Source organism: Galeopterus variegatus, unplaced genomic scaffold (genome assembly GCF_000696425.1).
Source record: "Galeopterus variegatus unplaced genomic scaffold, G_variegatus-3.0.2 Scaffold267, whole genome shotgun sequence".
Classification (NCBI taxonomy): domain Eukaryota; kingdom Metazoa; phylum Chordata; class Mammalia; order Dermoptera; family Cynocephalidae; genus Galeopterus; species Galeopterus variegatus.
In genome coordinates, this window is record NW_007726378.1 from 345,527 (window position 1) to 360,366 (window position 14,840).

Below are 14,840 nucleotides of genomic sequence, written 5' to 3' on the forward strand. Positions count from 1 at the left end.
AGCTACGCGGCGCCCTGGTGGGTGAGCCTTCTGCACCGGCTGCCCCACTTCGACCTGCGGTGGGAGACCACCAGCAGCCAGTTCCGGCCCGAGGACACCGACTATCAGCAGGTGACACAGGGCCCCTCTGGGTCGCGGGGTCAGGGTCACGGTCCCCCTCCCCGAGGTTTTCAAGACTCCCCACTCCTCCATCCTGGGGTCACGACCTCCCTCCTACTCGTGAATCTCAGCTCCCTTATTCTCGAGGGTCTCATCTGGGTCATGGGCCCCCTCCTCGAGGGTCTTGGCTCCCTCGTCAAGGATCTAAATACTCTCCAACCCCCATCGAGGGTCCACAGCCCCCCCTCCAGATTCTAGCCTTCTCCTCCAGTGTCACTAAGGCCCCCTTTTTCTGGGGTTAAGTGGAGCCTCCTCCCTTCCTCCATGGACCCCCCTTGGCCAGCTGTCCTTTCCTGCCCCAGCTCCTCTCCATCACTGGGGGTGGTCTGGTGCTGTTTCCCAGCAGAGTCCCCTACCCAGAGGACCTCAGGGCTCTGGGATCAGAGATGATGTCTGAACATGTTGGGTACAAACAGGGGGGATTCCTCACCCCCTCATCCCCGGTTGGGGAATCCCACTGCCAGGCTTTGGGTGGGTGAGTGGCCTGGGCAGAAGCCAGCCCTCCGTGGCCGGTAATGACCCCCTGCTCGCTGGTCAGGCTGTGGGATGTACACCCAGTGCTGTGGGTGGCTGTGAGACCAGCTTGCCAGTAGCCCCCCTGGGGGAAGGAGGAAGGCCTGGCTGAAGGGACACGAGATGGGCCTCAGTTTGGGAGGCTGGAAGGGGCTAAGCCTGGGCAGAATGGGGGCGGCAGGGGCCCCATCAGACCTCTCCCTGTGGAGCCCTAGGCCTGGCATCATACCAAGCTTAGCGCCACCCCCACTGCTGAGCCACTGTCATTTGAGTGCAGGGCAGGGGACCAGGCTGTAGGCAGTCTCTTCCTGCCCTGTGATCCGGATTCCAGAAGCCTGTGACCAGGGTGCCTGGTCACCCAGAGCACCTCTGGGTTTCTCTCTGGGAGATCCTGGCAGAGCCCCATGATGGGGTGGGAATGGCTTTATCAAGATGGCTTGGGAATCTGGTATTTCTTGGACCACGTAACACCTCGCTTATTCAGAACTCTGTTCTCTGTGGCCTCCCTTATCCAGGGGAGAGAACCGGAAGTAGAGGATGAGGGCGCCATGGGGCCGCCAGCTCTGGCTCTGCCGGGAGCTCACTGCCCGTGGCCTTAGTGCTTACCTGAGGCTCAGGTCCACCAGCCCTGCTGATCGCATTTCTAAGCAGATTGGAAAGCGGGCCAGGGATTGGCCCAGGCATGCCCAGAGACAGCAGGGAGGAGAGAGGCAGGAGGGTTCGCATATAAAGACACCCATGTTCTAAAAGCCCAGCCCTGGGGGACCATGCAGTGTGGGGGCAACACGCACTTCTCTGTGCTCCCCGGGAACTTCGATGTGTGGTGGCTTTGTAACGCTGGTGCTTGGAGGAATCTGTTTAAGCAGCAAGGAGGGTGTGCTTTACTTTGGAAAGTTCTCTTCCCTGAGGGTTTGGTGCACTATCAGTTGTGAAGCTCCAGGACAGCCATTGGGGCACCCGGGATGGCTGTTTCCTGCTGGCCTGTGGGCTGCCACCTGCCCATGCTGTCAGCCACAGGGGGACTTGCTGCCATCCCTCCAGCCCTCCGGGGTGCCTGAATTCCAGGAAGTATTGTAGGGAGTGAGTGAGGGGTGGATGCCTGCAGCCCATGGGGGCCTCGGGGTGGGGATCAGGCCCCTGAGCTCAGCCTGGCCTACAGCAAGGCCCCTTGGCCCTGGAAGGCTTCTGGTCTCTGCCCCTTCCCTGCCCTGCCGTGGGAGGGGTCTGACTCATTCTCTCTCCTGCCTCCTCTCTAAGGAGCAGAATTAGCCACTGAATAATTCACGGTGTGGAAACCAGCCTGTCTCCATCCCCCGCCGCCTCCATTCCTGGCAAGGGGCTGTGTAGCAAGCCAGACCTGGACGCGTGTCCCACCCCTGCTGTCTATGCACTGGTGCTTTGGGGCAAACGCTTGACCTCTCTGGGCCTTCATCACCTGGGATAGTCTTCTTTGCAGGGTTGCCCAGGTGCGAGGGCCATGAACTCCCTTCCTGGGTGGGTTGGCATGGGCTGTGGCGTGGGGGTCCCTTCCTGCCTCCCATGGTGCAGCATTGCTATCTGTGGTGAGGTGGCTCCCCCCATCCTTGGTTACCCATTCTGACCTAGGACACCCTTGTAGCCATCTGTGTCCTGCCCCCCCTCCCCTGGTCTGTGCCCTGCTGGGGAGGAGGGCTTCTGCCTACAGGCCTGTCTAGGGGAAAGATGGAGCCTGGTGCCAGGATTTGGGGGTGTGGTTTGGGGAGATCAGCCTTCATCCTTCTTTCCTATTTCCTGCCCCAACAGCTCACTGTTGGAAACCCTGGTGAGACCCACTGGAAGACCCCCCCAGGCCAGGCCCTGTTTCAGGGCCGTTGGGTGGGGTTGTCTATCACCAGCCCCTTTTCACATAGCCTTAGGAGGTGGGGATAATTGTCTCATTGTTCAGATCAGTAAACTGAGGCTCAGGGAAGGGAATAGCCCAGAATGACTTAGTGAATAAGTGGTAGAGCCAGAATCCTGCTATAGCCTCTTGCCCCGCTCCTCTAGGAGCCAAAGTCAGCCCTGGGGACAGGGCTTCCCAGGCCCCCATGGCCACCCCGCTGCAGGGGGTGTGACTGTGGAATTAGGAGCCAATGGGGGCTGTTCTGAGGGCCCCCAGGGCCCTAGCCAGTCCCGCAATAAGGGCTTCAGAGTGAGGATTGGATTCCACATCTGCCAGGTTTAAGATTTCTCTTGGAACTTAGGGTCTCAGGCTACCATATTCCCAAGGCTTCCATCCTGGGTTCCCTGGTTCTCCAGTTCTCCGGTTCTCTGGTTCTCCGGCCACTGCACCTATCTTTTAGGGGCCCATGGCGTTTGCTGAGAGAACGGACCATAGGAGTCTGCTCGTGTGGGTTCTGTGGGGGCTGATATTATCTGTGGGAGGATGGGGCATGGAAGGGCCTTCTGGGGTCTGCTCTGTGCTGCTCCCCAACCCGTGCCTGCCACAAAGGGCTGCTGGGCTGGGTTCCCTGAGGCCGGGCCATCTCCAGCACACCCACAGCTCCCACGCTGCCTCTGCTGGCACTGCCCAGAGTCTCACCCACAGGACATCTGAGTGGGTGGAGGCTCTCGTTTTATAGGGGAGGAACTGGATGCCCAGAGGAGGCATGAGACCCCCTGGTGGCCCCACAGCTGAGCTGGCAGGGCTAGGCCAGGATGCCTGGGGACCTGACATGGCCTGGGGCCAGTCTGTCCTTTCCAGTGAGAGTCTTGATTTTACAGTTGGTTGGGCCTGTTGTATCTGCAGGCAGGGGTCCCTGAGAGTTGGGCAGCAGTTCCTTCTCTTGGCTGGAGTTTGGGTGCCTAGGGTGGAGAGTGCAGGGCCTGGGTCCTAGCTCTGTTACTTCCTACTGCATGACCTTGGGTGGTCTATCCACCTCTCTGGGCTTCATTTGGGGGAAGAGTCTACTCACTCAACTTCTACCAGCCTTTCACAACCTGGCAGGACCCTGTGTCCTCAGGCAGAGATCAAGTTCATACTTTCTGCCCTCAGTCTCTTTCCCTCTGGTTCACTGTCCCCACCAGTTCAGGACAGGCCAGAAGCTGCCAGTTGATGGAGAACAGTTATGGTCTGTGATGAAGTCAGTATTATAACTGTGGGAGCCCAGCAGTCAAGGAAGGCTTCCTGGAGGAGGTGTTACCTGGCCTGCCATGGAGGCTATGAGCCAGGCCACTACTGCCTAGAGGGCTGGGACTTGCCTGCTTCCTTTCCGATCCTCCCATGTGCCAGCCTGGACTCTAGCACGCAGTGGGTTCACTGGCATACCTGCCTTCCAGATCAGATGGCAGCACTTGCCTCCAGTTTGCCCAGTGTGTGGGTCCTGTTTCCTGTTAGATCCCTGACTGCGAGTGTTTCCATCGAGACCCTAATGATAAGACTGAGGTGGCCATGTGGAGACCTTGCGGAAGAGGGTTCCAAGTAGCAGGAACAGCATGTGCAAAGGCCCTGAGACAGAGAGAAGCCCAAGCCTCAAGGAGGCAGCCTTTGTCCCAAGTAAGCAGAGTCCATCTGGTCTGAACATGCACAGGGGAGTGTACTGTTTCAGGAGGTGGTGACCTCTTGGTGCCCAGAGGTGTGCCAGCCCAGACTCACTGGCCACTCAGAGGGATTTGAACTCTGGGTTGTATGACCCTCAGGGCCAGTGGTGTCCTAGCAGAGCTTGGGGCCCAGCTTATAAGAGCACAGCACCTTGGTTTAATGCTGTGACTCATGCAAGTTCAGCTGCATCAGGCTGGTGGCAGAGTGTCATCCTCTGGGCAGGGCTGGCCCTCTTGTCATCCTCCCCACTGATCAGAAGGAAATTATCTCTGGTTAAAAAGACATTGTCACCTGTCTTCTAGTTTATAAAAACAATACATGTTCAGGGAACATTTAGGGAAGAGGGAAGAGCACAAAGTCAGAAAAGTCCCTCTGGCTGCATTTTGTCCATGCATATATATATTTGTAGGTGGATGTCACTTAAAACTAGAATGGTACTGTGTAGCCTTCTTTGCCTTCTTTTTGAACATTGTGTATTTTGGACTGTGTCCATCGTCCTTGCTCCCAGCTGCTGCCCAGTATCCCACAGTGCTGGTCAGGATTCTGAAGTTGCTAGTGACAGCAATGTACAACACAAAGCGCCCCCTGGGAGCTGGGTGGAAGCTTCTAGAGCAAGCCCTGTGTGGACAGGGGCTGAGGAGCTAGACCCTAGTTTAGAAGGTGAGCAGGGAAACCCCTGCTGGGCCCAGCTGGCTCTGGATGTTTCCATCTTGGCTAGTATCTGAGTCCCAGGGGACTCAGATTGGCTGAGCTGGGTCGTGTGCCTGCCTTTTGGCCAGGGGAGGGTGAGGCTTTTGGACCCCAGGCCCACAAGTCCACACCCACTGGGGGTAGCCCAGCCAGCCACCTAGCATCTTGGTGGTGCTGTGTCTGTTTCACTAGACCCCGTTGTTGGGCATTTTGGTGGCTCCTGGTTTGCATGATTCCCAGGGTCCAGCCCTGTGCCCAGGAGTCTTTGCAGGTCTCTGATCATTTCCTTTAGGTGCAGTCCTGGACCCTCGAGAAGTCATGGAGAAAGGAGGTCTTCAAGGCTTTTGCCGAGTGTGTGTGGGTGTGTGTGAGGGTAGTTCTTCTCGGGCACTCGTTACCTCATCTCCCTGACTCCAGCCAGTGCCAGGGGCCTCTCCAGGCTGGATCTGCAGGAGCCCCCGTCTGCCCCTACAGTACACCTTGGACTTCTGGGCTCAGCCCTAGGGCTCTCTTCTGGGAATCCTCCATGGAGACCTTCCCTCCTCCCCTGACTCCCAGCCCAGTGCTGTCCTGTGCTGCCTAGGGGACAGGTGTGGAAGGGAGCTCAGCTGTTCAGGCCAGAGGCTCTTGGTCAGGTTCTGGGTAGTGGGGGTGCTCTGTTGCTCTGACCCCAGGCCACAGCCACTCTGCCAAGAGGCTTGTGCTGATTGTTGCTAAAGCACTTCTCTGGGGCAGCCACGCAGTGGCCCTGGGAGTGGACACTTGCCCATATACAAGCAGAAGCTGAGGCCAGCCAGCAGCTGTGGGCTCCTGCTCCAGCTTGGCCACTTCTCTCCCAGGAACACAGCTTCAGCGCAGCTTCTGAGCCCAAGGGTGGGGGGTCCCTAGGTTTCTCCTCCCAGCAGGTGGTGGTTCACAAAGTCTTGGGGGGGGGTCTGGACTGCCCCCTTTCCCCACAGTCTGTTCTGCTGAGACCTCGGCTAGAGAAAAGCCAGGGGCCAGGGGTTGAGGATGTGGGAAGTGCCTTACACGGCCTCTGAGGAATGGGGGATGTGTCCATGGCAGGCGGTGGGTGTGGCAGGACCATGGCAGGGCCTGGCCATACTTGTGCCTGCCTCCTGGGATCTGCAGGGAGCCCTGCCCTGGTCCTGTGCCTGGCCCTCGGGGAACTGCTGTAGCTCTGATGGGGGCACACTGGGCACTATGTCATGCAGGCCAGGGAACCACTCACACTGCTAGAGGCAGGGGACAGGAGTCACTTTCCAGAGAATATCCCTGAGCTAAGGTCCCAAGGAGGTCTTGAGTCTGCCATCTGCCCTGGCACCCTTAGGCTTCCGAGGGGTCCGTGGCACAGTGGCCACCTGCTGAGGCCATGGACAGGGATGTGAGGTCTATGGTGGGCCTTGGTCAAGGCCAGGGGCAGGACAGGGCCACATTTGGTGTGAGCTGACCACAGATTGCTTTTTTTTTTCAAATCCTACAGCACCTAGTATTCCCAGGCAGTCTCGCATCCAAATACTAACCAAGCCAGACCCTGCTTAGCTTCTGAGATCACACAAGATCGTGTGCATCAGGATGGTATGGCCGTAGATTGCTTTTGTTCTTGTCCAGAGCCAGAAGGCGTGGGGTGCTGGGGTGTACTGTCAGAAAACAGACCGAGGTCTGCAGAAGGGCTGCTGGGAGAGGGGCTGTGTAGGGCCCCTCTACCCAAGGCCTGGGCTTTGTATGTCCCCAGATGTGCACAAGTGCACACCATGTATCTGCACACACACCTGGAATCAAAGTTCTTGCATCACACGCAGACCTGCACACATTGGCCACCCTCAGCCCCCAGTTAGCATGTCTCTCTATCCCCTAGAGGAGACCAGCTGAGGCCTGGGTCCCCACGAGGTGTTGATGTGCCATGGGGCAGAGCCACTGTGGCTGGGCCAGGCCTGTGCGGGCTGAGGGTGTGGGAGGAGGCCGGGCTGCCAGGAACCCGAGCGGTCATTCCATTTGCTGCTGAGGAGGGGGGCAGCCACAGTGCCCCCCACCCAGCCCTGCCTGCTCTGGCCCCAAGCACTCTGGGCTGGGTTCCTGGCCATCATGGAGGGGTACGCCAGAATTCTCAGGGTGAATTCCAGCTCTGACCCCCAAGTTGGGTTGGGTTGTATCCTCCTGGCCACCTCTCCCCAGTAGGGGGGCCAAACCTGGGGACTAGGCTCCAGTCTGGCCCGATAGGCAGCCAGACCCGTCTGGTGGTGGCTCCTGGCTGGGACCCCAGGGTGGCCAGTGGAGAGGCACTTGCAGACAGGCTTGGGGAAGGGCAGGGGAATCTTCTGGGTGTTCACACCGGGAGACGTGTTTGAGCGCAGGGACCAAAATAGACATGCTTGCTGTTCCCTCTGTGAGTGGGAGGGCGCAGCGTGGGCAGCAGGGGGGCTGGGGCCGTGGGCTTCTTCCACACCTCCCCTCCTCCCTAGGCTGCAGGGCGTAGGGCAGGGACTCGGCCTGTGGTTTGGGGAAACTGGTGGGTGATTCTCTCTGAAGGCCTCAGCCCAAGTCCTGCCTTGCTGGGCCTCCTTCCAGGAGATTCCTAGAGGGCGAGGGCTGGCATGGCATGTGCAGCCTAGGCACATGGACCTTGGACCTTGGGGGTGGGGTAGACGGGGACACAAAGTCAGGCCCCCTCTCCCTGGCTCCTGCATGGCCTCCACTGGCTGTGCTTTCTTCAGGCACGGCCACGAGCTCACCGTCATGGAATTCATGAAACCCAAGCCTGGCCTGGTGGAAAATCTGTTTTTAATTTCTGGGCAGCATCACTGGGAGCCTCTGCACAGTGTGTGTATTGAGGGGGGAGGTGGGGGGCTGCAGCCGTGCAGCTGGCTCGGCGCCCAGTCAGCCCGGCCTAGGGAGAGCTGAGGCCTTTCCAGAGGCCTGGGGACCCCAGGCTCCCCACTTGTGCGTGTGTGACACCTGCTTGCCCCTAGCCCCGGGCTCCTAGTCTGTACAGTGGGTGCCAGCCCCACCCCAGGTTGTCTAGGGACCCACAAGACACCATGTGACACCAAGTAAGCACACAGTGGGTGCACAGGCCAAGGGCTGACCCTAGAGGAGCCCCTTCCCTGTGGGTGACCCCAGACATGGGAGAGCTGTGGCAGTGGCTTGCATGTGCTGAGCCACTCTGTGGACTCCCCATGCGTGGGCCTGGCCCTAATGTCCCCTCCCCTTTCCTCACCCTGGCCTAGGACACTATTGGTTTCTAGATGGTGCTGTGGGACCAGAGCCCCTCAGCCGGCCTCGGGATGTGGGACTCTGGCCAGCCTCTCAGATACCCCCAAACCTGTCTCTTCCTCTGGAGAAGGGACTTGGCAGATCCAGGGCTGGGATGAGAGCCCCCCCACCAGAGGCAAGTGGGAGGCCCACCCCTCTTCCCTCGCCTACACCTCCTGTCTGTCCCCCACCCTATCCTCCCTGGCACTACAGATCAGGCCTAACCCCCCACCCCCTACCCCCAGTCCCAGCTGCCGGTGGACCTTCACACACAGAGACATTTGTGGCCTGGACCTGTGCCAGGCCTCTTCTCATGCTGCCCTTCCAAGGATGCTTTCTACACCTGTCACGGTGCCTGGCTGGCACCCACCAACCCCACCATGGCAGTTTAGGTGACATGCCTCATTCTTCAACCTGGTTCCCGTAGCCTTAAAGCTTCCCAGGCTTGTACTGTTGGGGTCTTGGGAGCGCCCTTCCCCTTAGCACCCCAGCCCCCACAGTCAGCCAGACAATCTCTGTCTGTTGTGTCAATCTGGGGCCCCACAGCTACAGCTCCAGAACTGGTGCTGAGAAAGGACACCACCACAAAGGCTGATGTTCCTCAGTTTCCCCAGAGCCTGACCCAGGAATGAGGGCCCTTTGTGTGGTGACTCATTCCCCAACTCCAGTGAGGCGGGCTAGACTGTGTGTGACGACTCAGCCCCTGCTCCAGTGAGGCGGATGGGACCATCACCCTGTACCTGAGCATGTGGAGGCACAGACTGATGATGTTCCAGGTCCTCAGTGGGATTTGTACTTGGCCTCCTCTGGAGCTTTGCCCTTCACCACCTGCCCAGGCTGCCTTTTGGGGCAGGGATGGCCTGAGGTAGGGCAGGGCTGGCCTGAGGAGGGGCATGGCCGAGCTGAGGTAGGGCAGGCCTGCATCTGGCCACTTTTTCTCAGGCACTGCTCTTGCCGCCAGCCCCCACTTTGTTGCGCGTTCCGTCTCCCACCTTTGGGGGCTCACTGGCCCTCACTGGTCCCTCTCAGTACCATGGACAATGGTGGGTCCTCCAGCTGTGGTCACATCACCTGGAATGCTGGTTCCACCCCAGCAGCCACGTGACATTGGGCAGGTCCCCTGACCACTCTGAGCCTAGCAGAGTTGCTCCAAGACTGCTGAATGCCTGCACCTGGCTGACCCTCCCAGAGGGCCGGCCAACAGGGAAGCAGCTGTGGACTGGGACAGCAGGGTGGCCACTAGGGCTCGGGTTAGGGGACAGCTGTAAGCCCATGTTTTCCATCAGTGTCCCTGTGAGGGCCCCCAATGGAGGAGGGGGCTCCACAGCCTGGCCATGGGCCACAGTGGCCTGCAGAGGAGTTGAGTGGGTTGAGCAGCTCTCAGGGTCAGGTGCTAAGGGCACAGAGGAGCATTGCTCTAGCCTGGAGTTTGTGTGTTTGAGCAGCAGCCTGGGGGGAGGGAGCACGTGTGCAGCAGGCAATTGTCTGTGGTTTGGTATGTGCTCCGCATGTGGCTTGCTCTCTTGCAGGCTGCCATGCCCAGCTGGGGCCCCCCGTGCGGGTGGCAGATGGTGACCCTGCTCCATTGTCATGTGTGGCCCTCCCGCCATCTGACCATTTTGCTATGGCTTGTGCTGGCACAGAGTGCATGGTGTGTGGAGGTGCACATGTGTGGCTGAGGGGCACCTCGCAGGTTGGGCCGGAGGTGGAGCAGGCGTGAGCAGGAGGCAGGTGGTGGGCCTGGAGGCTACAGGCTCCACAGCCGCTGACTCACAGCCCCCTCTATGCCGTGGTCTCCGACTGTGGAATGAAGGCCCTGCTGCCCAGGCTTCGCACAGGATTCACTGGCATGCTGTGGGCCCTACCTTCATAGAGCTGGGCTGGCTCGGGGCCACCCACCTGTGTAGGGAGCCAGGTTGGGGGTCAGGAGTCCTCACCTTACAGATGAGGAGCCGAGGCTCACACAGGACAAGCCACAGAGTGGGATTTGGGCTCAGGTCTCTGACATCCTGGGGACACCCTGGAGGAGGTGGCTTGTGCCAAGTGTTGGGGGACAGTGGGGGTTCTCTAAAGAGGAGAAGCATATGCTCAGGTCTAGAGGTCAGAGAGACCCCACACCCCAGCCCAGTCCTACCCCCTCCTTGTCTGCCACTGCTCTGGGGCTCCCCCACCATGGGACTGGTAGGACTTGGGTCCCCTGACAGGCCTGACAGCCTCAGAACAAGGCCTGGGTCTGACCTGGGATGGGGTGGGGCTTCTGACCTTGAGCTCTATGGCACACTGAGTGTTTCCAGAGTGGGTGGGGGGTTGGGTGGCCACAGGGCACTGGGGGAGAGTCTGGATACAGGCCAGGGAGGCGGGCATCTTCAGTGGATACAGTCCATGGCTTTTGGGCCTTGAAAAGTATGGGGTGGTCCAGGGCTTGGAAACAAGATCTCTGGATTAGGGGACAGTGACTGAGACCTCAGGAGGGGGTCAGCCTATGGCCCCTGGGTACATGTGTGGCCAGTTGAGTCCTCACTGTGTGCACTCTGCAGAGCCAACGTGGTTCCCGGCAGCCACACTGCAGCCAGTGGCTCAGGATACAGCTGAGCATCTCGCCTTGCCTGACCAAGCCCTTACATCACTTCCACTACAGACGGAAAATTCCATTTGGTCAGAGCCCAGATGCTGATCAGACATTTCCCATTCTCTTTCTGAATGGGCCCAGGGAGAAGCAGAGGAAACGCCAGCCCTGTGGAAAGAGGTGGCTGGGCCACGACGGGAATGCTGCTGGCCTGCTGCCCCCTCGGAAGGCTGTCCTCTGGGAATCTAGTCTCGGGAGATGGGGACAGAGTCCTGCTGGCCACAATACTTTCCTCCCAAACAACCTGACTCAGGCTGGAGCACTGGGTGCTTGGACCCCCAGGCAGGAGGAAGCAGCCGCCCAGTTTGCTGGGTACCTCAGTGCCTGGCCTCATGCACCCAGACAGGGACAGGCTCTGCTTGTTCACAGTGGTGGACTGTGACCCTGGGTGTCTCGTGCCAACTTCCCTCAGTGTAAAAGGGACAGTGCCATCATCTTGCTCGCTTCATGGACACTGAGGGAGGCTGTCCCAATACAGACCCCGCAGCTGCCCTCTGGCCCCAGGAGCTGACGAGTGAGGCTCAGTTAGCAGCTGGCCCTGTTCAGGGAGGAACACACCCTGCCAGAGAGAAAGCTGCCCCATTCTTTCAGAGTTTGGGGATGGGGTAGAGCCATCATGTTTCTTGAGTGCCTACTGTGTGCAGGCTCAGCACAGCAGTCCTGGGCGGTAAACAAGAAGAAGGCAGAGACTCAGAGGGTGTCCCTCTTCCCAGACCTCATTGCCAGATGTGGCAGTGCCCCTGCTCCATTGATAAGCTTGGCAGAGCCTATCAAGCACCCCCTCGGGGGAGGTGCAGGCAGACCCCAGGGCACAGAGGGTGGAAATAGGGTCCCTGTCCTTGCAGTCAGGGGGCACTTCCTGGAGCTGGGCCAGGCAGACTAGGAGGGGTGGGGTGGAAGGACACTGCCTAGACACCTGGCTGCCTTGAGTGCAGGAGGTGGGAGTGATGGGCACCAGGACCTCCACCTGTTGCTACCTCCAGGGCTTAAGTGACTCTTGAATCCTTGGGTGACACCCCCCACACCCAACAGCCCCAGAACATGTTCTCACCTTCAAGGACTTGGCCCTGGGGTTACTTGGTGCTGGTCCTACCCTTGCCCCACCCCCTCGACTTAAACAGGAGTAGCACTCCCTTGGGCTGTGGTCGAACCTGTGTGCCAGGCTGTCCCGACTGGCCCATCACCTCTGGCAAGTGTCCCAATGCCCAGGGTCTTGGGGAGCCCTCTGGGAGCATTAGATCCTGGGAGCTCATGGGGCCAAACCTTCACGTTCGTGTGTGGGGGCGTGACATGCATGTGTGCGGGTGTGAGCACGTGCTTGCACTTTGTCCCTGAGTAGCACTGGGCCCTTCCCCTTCCCCAGCTCACATGGCTGCACAGCTGGACCTGGAAGGGGCCTCTCACTTCTGCACCATTACACCATTGGCTCATTTCACCCTCTCAGTAACCTTGCTAGAAAATGATGTCACCGTCTCCATTTTATACATGGGGGAAACTGAGACACTGATCCAAGCTCATGTTTGAGAACCAAGTGGAGCAGCATTTGGACCTTGCCCTCTGGTTCCCCAGCGAGCCAGGCTGCTCCTCTAGGGCCTGAGTTTCAGGGATGGCTGGGGGACCTGCCTCCTCCCGTGGCTCCCTCTCCTGCCCCGTGCCTCTGCCCAGCAGCAGGTAGTGTCAGCCTCTGGGAATGAGACCAGGGCGTTCCTACCCTCCATCTCAGCTCCTGGTAGACCGGGGCACCAGCAGGGACTGTCTACAAGCACTGTAAACCGAGCGGCACTCAAATTCTAGTTTCCCATCACCTCCTCCCAGTGGCCCTCATGGCTGCCTGGGCCCTTCTGTCATGGGACAGCCCTGGAGGTGGGTTGGAAAAGTGGTCACAGCCATTTTACAGAGAAGGAAAAAGGCACAGAGAGTAGCAGGGCCTGACTGGAGGCGTGAAACCCAGAAACCCACAATTGGCAAAGCCGGGGCAAAGACCCCAGGCGAACCATCTTCTGGGGCCTCCCACGCGCGGGCTGAGAGAAGCTCTAACAAGTTCCTGTTTTGTGTTTTAGTTATAAAGGAAGTACACGTTCACGGTTTTTTAAAAAATGAAAGCTACAGAAGACGGATGGAAGTTCAGTGCGCCCTCCACTCCCCCCTGCCCAGGCGACTGCAGCACCTTCAAGAAGCGCGTGGCCCGAGGCTCAGTGCGGCCAGCCCCTTGGCCTCCCTGCGCATGTGCTGACTGCTTGCTAAACCCTTCCCTCCACCCAGAATGTTCTTTTCTTCCCTGACCTCTCCTGGACTCAGATGTGTTCCCCTCAAGGAGGCGGTCCTGGCCACTGTTTAAACTTGCAGATTTGCCTGGCACTCCCACCCCATTCTACTTTCTCTGTGTTCTCACGGCCCCCTCCCCTTCCAGCGGCCCCAGGGCTTAGGATGATGTGATGATGTTTAGTTGCCCCACCACCCTGGGTGGTTCTGAGGGTGCGCAGTGCTGTCTGTGGGCCCCGGAGTGTGCCTGGCACTAGCAATGATGAGTCTGGCTGTGTCCCCACCCCCCACTGGCTGCAGGCGCCTCCACTGGCTGCCACCCGAGGGGTGGGCTGGCCTCCAGATCCACATCCTGTTTGGCCAGGGATGCTTATCTTGCCCTGCCTCAGTTTTCTCATCTGGAAAGTGGGAGTGGGTTGTCCTGGCGCCACGGAGGAGGTGATCTGGGCCTGTGAGCTTTTTGATGTGTCCTGATGTGTCTTTGATGTGTCTTTGATGTATCTGAGTGCTGGCTGGACTGGCCAGGTTGGGCTCCCTGCCTGTGGGCAGGTGCGGGGGCCCAAGAGGCTGGGTGGCCACCTGAGCCAAAGCTTAGGTGCCTGTTTAGGTTCTGCCTGCTGTGTGCCTGGGATCGACACCTTTGTCTCACTCCAAGGAGGATCTCCCTGAGAGGACATGCATTGTAGATGTGGGATGGAACCCAAACAGGCCTTCCCAGAGTTGTGCCCTACAGTGAGCAGGGATAGGGCGGGCGGGGTACAGGGGAGTGAAAGTGACTCCAGCCAGGGCCTGGAGGGCTCTCTGAGTGAGAGCAGGAGGAGGGCTCCCCAGAGGGGCCGGCCTGTGTACGGCCGAGATGGGGCTGGCTGACGTGGCCCCCAGAACTGTAGGGATGTCCAGGGTGGCCCTGTTTGTGGGAGTGCATATGTCCATGAGCACAGGTGCCTTGGAGCTGTGTCAGCTGCCCTCATAGGTCTGTTCTGCCCTTTGCCCCTGACCTATGAGGATGGGATGGGCAGGGCCTGCAGTAACCAGCTGGTGGGTTGGCACCTTTGTTCTGTGCCCAGCCCCACACAAGTGAGGGCAGATCCAGGGAGCCTGAGAGAGGTGGCCATTCTGCTTAATATTTACCGAAGACCGAAGACCGACTGTGAAGTCGGGGGCTGGGCTCAGTGGGGGTGGTGCTGAGCTGCAGGGTCTGTTAAAGTGACACCTCCCCATGTGACTGGCCTCTGGCCGTCAGGTAGGTGCTTGATTCCCTCCTGGAGACTCCTGCTGTGGCCTGGCCTGTCTCCACCTCCCTGTGTGAACTTGGGCAAGCCTTCCTGGGCCTTGGAGGCCCCTCTCTGACATGAGCACCCTGGGACCTCAAGGGAGACCTGGGCTGATGAAGTGGCTCTGGTGCCAACCCCTGCTAGACTGTTCCCCTCCCCCACCCAGCCAGCCAGCAGGGCACTCAGGGCCTTCCCTGCAAGGGTCCCCCCACTGTGCCTTGGACAGGGGCAGAGGCCCAATCTCCAAACAGCACATTAGCCCCCAGAGCGCCAGCATGGATTTGGACCATGGTGGTTTGGTTCCGGCCCACGTTGGCTGACTGTGCCTTGGACAGGGGCAGAGGCCCAATCTCCAAACAGCACATCAGCCCCCAGAGCGCCAGCATGGATTTGGACCATGGTGGTTTGGTTCCGGCCCACGTTGGCTGGATGTGCAGGCCCAGGTCATCACCTCCCTGGCCAGGTGTAACGGGGAGAGAGAGACCCACCTCCAGGTATGAGGATC

The 14,840-nt window shown here is 59.4% G+C and overlaps 1 protein-coding gene across 1 annotated transcript in view; it reads left to right on the forward strand.

Moving 5' to 3' along the window:
- The window catches only part of TTYH3 (tweety family member 3), a 32,502-nt gene that overhangs the window by 1,058 nt on the left and 16,604 nt on the right, over nt 1-14,840 (forward strand). Inside the window, exon 2 of the mRNA XM_008566752.1 lies at nt 3-111. Within this exon, the coding sequence (XP_008564974.1) occupies nt 3-111 (109 nt within the window). The remainder of the gene's footprint in view (nt 1-2; nt 112-14,840) is intronic.